The following is a 5135-nucleotide window of genomic DNA, read 5'->3' as shown; positions in this document are numbered from 1 at the left end:
TATACTCGCTAGTCTATTAAAAAGCTAAAACTAATTCAAACAGTTTCAACCATATAAATACATATAAGTATAATATAATGCCAGTTTTGTGCCACTTCAATTTGGAGGAGGGAAGAAAATGGCATCTGCATTCCTCTTTGAACGAAAGAGTTTCTCAAGTTCTTCATCCACGTTGAAAGCTGCCTGCAGAACCGATGGTGAAATAGCCTTCCATGCCCTAATACTTCCAGCCAAATGAATAAATACAGAATTGGGGGTAGTAATGATAGAGAACCACTCGAGGCCATCAGAGTCAGCAATCTTGGACACAACAAAAAACCATGGCACAATGAACAAATTTCCAGCTTTCATAGTAGTCTCCAAAACTCACCATCCACACCAACAACCTGATTCAGGGACACCAGAGGAAAACAAGAAAAATAAGCAGTGGAAACCGCAAAATGAACAGCGTTTCACTTTAGTCGCAGTGCGAACTGCGGACAACCACCAAAATGCACCCCCAAAACCAACCAACCGTAGATCGAGTTGCGGTTGCCATCAGCCGCTGATCCAGCTGCNGCGCCCCCAGATCCGCACTTCGTAGTGTGGCAGGCATTAACCGCAGTTTCATTTGCGGTTAACCCTGCATCTCCCCATTTTCATACATCCCTACCCAATTTTCATAGACAGTAAGGAAAAAANTACGAGTACTGAATCAAGAAATATACTAAAATTTACAGATCCACAACATGAACAAGATGTAAGAAAAATAACTAACCTGGACGGGTGACAAACAAAAGAGGGAGGAGGAGTTCTACCGGAGAGAGTGGAGCAAGGCAAAGGAGAAGAAAGAAGATGGGGGTGTAGGGATTTTAAGATATGAAATGCGGCAATGGGAAAAGGAGTTTGTTTTTTCAAGGCTCGAATTGGAAATATAAAAAAACTGGGAGGTGCAGGACGAACTTGGTTGGTGAGGTGTAGNGAGAACTGCTCTAAATGCGGTGCACTTGTCAGAGTATGCCCTGTTCTTTTCGAGGTTGAACTGTTGCCCACTTGGGTTATTCCAATCGACTCCTTCCACTTTTGACACCTGAGAAGTATTCTGGTGCTGATATTTGTTCTCTTCGGGTGCTTTCTTTGTATTTCCAATATCTTTAAGTCGCTTTGATGGAGTCGATTATTCAGTTATATCTGACCCCAGCTTTCTCTTTTCATGAGCATTTCTCTTAAGATTCTTTTCATTTTCCAGACTTGGATTCCTAATGTATCCTGAATAACTGTAGTTCTTCCAGTTGAGAGGTTACCTAAGAAAAGGCAGTTTATGGAGTAAGATTGACCATGTCATTAACAGTTAAATAACACATGTTGATACGAGAATTTGTATATGAACGTTTCGATCTTAATAAAACCAATGTGGTCAAGATGAGGGCACAATAGTAAATTTATTGTCTTGTGAGCTAGAGATTACAAATTCAAATCCCTAAAAGAAGCAATGCTATCTTCATCTACCCTCTTCCGATACTCCTTTAGCCAAGAGGGTAGGTACCTAGTTGTCCCTTTTAAAGGTGGGCAACAAGGAAATCTAATTGTAAGGGATTAAGTCAGCCGAATCGAGAGAAGATATGGATGTGTTACTGAAGGTGGCAATCCAATTACCCATATTTTCTCCACTCGTGAACCACAACCTGACCCGCGAACGTTCTTCCACGGAACTACGTTTCTCTCGTTGGAACAACGCCAATGCAGAGAGGTTCAACCAGCACCGCCGAACGCTCCATGAAATCGAAGACGAAATCTGCCGGACTCGCCGCAACAACGCCGCAGATAACATCATTAACACTGCTACCACTGCCGCTGTTTCAGCCACTTCCGAAACTTTCAAATCCATTGGAACCCCCTCATCTCCGTCGCGACCTTCGATTCTGGGAAAAAAATCAAAATACTCTAAACCACCGCCAAAACCAAAATCCTTGCTTGATTGGCATCCCGTGGTTTCACGAGTCGAGAGACTTGAGTTTCGACCGGGGCCGGAAAACGTGAAAATCGGTGAGGATGGAGTGTCTTATGTCGTCGAAGGCGCGCCGTTCGACTTCAGGTTCAGTTACACGGAGACCCCAAAAGGGAATCTGGTGAAATTGCGTGAGCCACCATTCGCGCCGTTTGGACCGCCAACCTTGCCGCGGCCGTGGACGGGGCGGAACCCGGTACCGCCGAGCCAGACGACTGTGACAGAGTTCCACTTGCTTGATCCGCCGCTGTCAGATGAGGAGGGAGCTGAACTAGTCCGTTTGGCCGTGCCGATTTGGGAGTCGAGGGAGGAGGTGTTGGGAGAACCGTTGACTAAGGATGAGATCAATAGCTTGGTTAAGAGGGCGGAGAAATCTTCGCGCCAACTACATATTGGTATTTTCTTTTATGTATTACGGCTGATGTTTTGTTTTTGATTTTATAAAATAATTTAATTTGATGTCTGTGTAAAAATGATTAACATGTTAGAAATATTTACCAATTATTCCTGTGTAAAAATGATCAACCTGTTAGAAATATTTACCAATTATTCATCTACNACGTAAAGGTTGACCACCACTTAATATACACATTGAAAGAGTAAAAATGTATGTAAATAGTCCTTCATAAAATGAAGGTGAATCTGAATCATTACTNAGTTTCACATTATTTTAGTGTTGATCCTTTGGTGACAGATATGATAATTTGATNGTTATTGGTGTATGTATCCGAATCCTTATGGAGCCCTCCCTTATACAGGGCTAGCTTATGTGAAACAAGTGTGTAATGGGTGTCCATATATTCAAGGTGTATGTGAATCATTCCTCAAATAAACATTATTTTAGTATTTTTTTTTCTTTCATGACAAATATGATAATTTGATTGTTATTGGTGTTTGTATGCGAGTCCTTATGAAGGGCTCCCTCTCTTTACCATCTGTCTTTTGCAATTTATATTACTTTGTTTCAAAAAATTGTATGAATCTTATGGGCAATAATACTTAAATGCAATTCTGCAAGTGTGTTAAGTCTATCGCTTCTTCATAATTATTTATTAGAGAAAAAAAATGTGCATCTTTTACGAGCTACAGTTCAGGACAGAAGTTTTATAAAACGTGGAGTGCCTAATTTGATTTTAGTTTATGATTGAAACTCAATTTATTTTTATTTTTCGTTTTCTCTGGTAAGGGCATACAGGAAAATTTGTTGAAGAGTTTTACCTGGGTATTAATGCACTAAAACTCCATATTTAAAGTTGGTTTGATGCTGTGGTAAAATCTTAATTTTCATTATAGGACAATACGAAAAGCACTTTCAAAAAATTGAATTTAAGCTTTGTGCTTTCAAGAAACCTTACTTGTAAAAGATTATTTAACACTGATTGAGGAGTGGAAAATAGTTTATGCTGGATGAGACTGAGGGATCACTTTTATGCACTTAACTGGTTATTGGAATGGGATATATACTTTTGTGTATGCACTCAAATTTCTGATTTAGGCAGGGATGGTTTGACACATAACATGTTGGAAAACATACATACATATTGGATGAGGAGCACTGTGTGTAAGATAAAATGCAGAGGAGTGTGTACAGTCGACATGGATAATGTGTGCCAGCAGTTAGAGGTTTGTTTCTTCTGTTTGTAATCTCTTATACTTTACTTGCTTCCCTTACCACTTAAANGAATATATNCCTTTTACGCGTTGAGAATCCACTGGGAATAAGAAACTCATCTTGTGTCCTGGGTCATGTTGTGTGGTTTTGCCAGGAAAGGACTGGGGGGAAAATCATTTACCGACATTTTGGCACAGTGTACCTTTTCAGGGGGAGAAACTACAACTATGAAACACGACCACGATTTCCTCTTATGTGGTGGAGACCAGTGTCTCCAGTATATCCTAAGCTGATTAAACGAGTTCCAAANGGTTTAACACTTGACGAAGCAACTGAAATGCGTCAAAAGGGAAGGGTCTTGATGCCCATCCGCAAACTAGGTAGATTGTTTTGGAGATTCATTATAANTTACCGATTATTGTTCTTTCTTCAAACTAACATGTCCCTNTCATTTTATTGTTGCAGCAAAAAATGGTGTATATTGGGATCTTGTGACTAATGTCAGAGAGGCATTTGAACAATGTGACCTGGTGCGAATAAATTGCCAAGAACTAAATACAAGTGACTATAAAAAAATTGGAGCAAAACTAAAGGTATAACCATGTTCACTTAAACTTTGAATTCAATGTTGAAGATAATAGACATTGACTTATGTAATGTAAATTTTTCAATGATGCTATAATGAACATCTTTTTCTTCCATATGTTCATTGACTCTAGGATCTTGTTCCATGCATATTGCTTTCATTTGAAGATGACCACATACTTATGTGGAGAGGACCGAATTGGAGACCCTCTTTACCAAATCCCAAAGATGATGACACAAAAGCCACTAAAATTAATGTTGACAGCGGAAATTTCAATAAAATGACTCTAGGTGCCCGAAAATTATCAGTTACATGTCTACAAAAGAATAGAACTGAGCATCTATGCAATGAACCTCTTGACATAAGGATTTTATCTAATTCAGGTGATTTGAGTTTGCACAAAACTGTGCCTTGTCTCACAGAAAATAGCAATCCACCTGTGTCTGATGTTTCTGCTGCTGCTTCACTCCCTATGAAAACATGTGATGTTGAAATCACAGAAGAAGACGTCATGGCCTTTTCTTGCATACCACAAATGGTGTCGGGTACTAATAAAAGTTCTGCCAGCATTGTAGCAGATCCTCATTCAAACAAGTTTCTTGATGGTTCAGAAGCAAATGTTAGTGAGCCATCAAGTTGTGCACCTTGTACGGAAGGACTTTTACTGCTGTTGGACCAAGCTGTTGAGCAAGGCTGTGCTCTTGTTTTAGATGATAAATTTTTGGATGACGACTACATTTATCAAACCACTGTGACTTTTTCTAAATCAACTCCACCTGAGCCTCTTTATAAACTACCAGACAGGTTATGATTGTAAGAAGTCACAAGAAAGATTTGAAGTAAGAGTCAGAATCCTTGTAAGTTCTAACTCAAATTTCTATTTGTATTAGTCTTTTGCTTTCTGAGACATTAGAGTAGGTTAACTATTTCCACTTGTATAAAAGGTGTCT

The 5135-nt window shown here is 39.4% G+C and overlaps 1 protein-coding gene across 2 annotated transcripts; it reads left to right on the top strand.

Moving 5' to 3' along the window:
• Window positions 1-1468: 1468 nt before the first annotated feature.
• LOC106779383 (CRS2-associated factor 1, chloroplastic-like) lies at window positions 1469-5116 on the top strand. Of its 2 annotated transcripts, XM_014667481.2 has the most exons (6): window positions 1469-2382; window positions 3483-3610; window positions 3754-3979; window positions 4065-4192; window positions 4319-4475; window positions 4569-5116. In XM_014667481.2, the coding sequence occupies exons 1-6, from the start codon at window positions 1602-1604 to the stop codon at window positions 4994-4996; spliced, it is 1848 nt and encodes a 615-aa protein (XP_014522967.1). In that variant the 5' UTR covers window positions 1469-1601; the 3' UTR covers window positions 4997-5116. The 2 variants fall into 2 exon arrangements, with proteins under 2 accessions (XP_014522967.1, XP_014522966.1); XM_014667480.2 differs by having other exon boundaries at window positions 4319-5116.
• Window positions 5117-5135: the final 19 nt, after the last annotated feature.

Source organism: Vigna radiata, unplaced genomic scaffold (genome assembly GCF_000741045.1).
Source record: "Vigna radiata var. radiata cultivar VC1973A unplaced genomic scaffold, Vradiata_ver6 scaffold_518, whole genome shotgun sequence".
In the NCBI taxonomy this organism is placed as follows: Eukaryota; Viridiplantae; Streptophyta; class Magnoliopsida; order Fabales; family Fabaceae; genus Vigna; species Vigna radiata.
The sequence above is the reverse complement of the archived record's forward strand: the minus strand, read 5'-3'. Positions and strand labels throughout refer to the sequence as shown.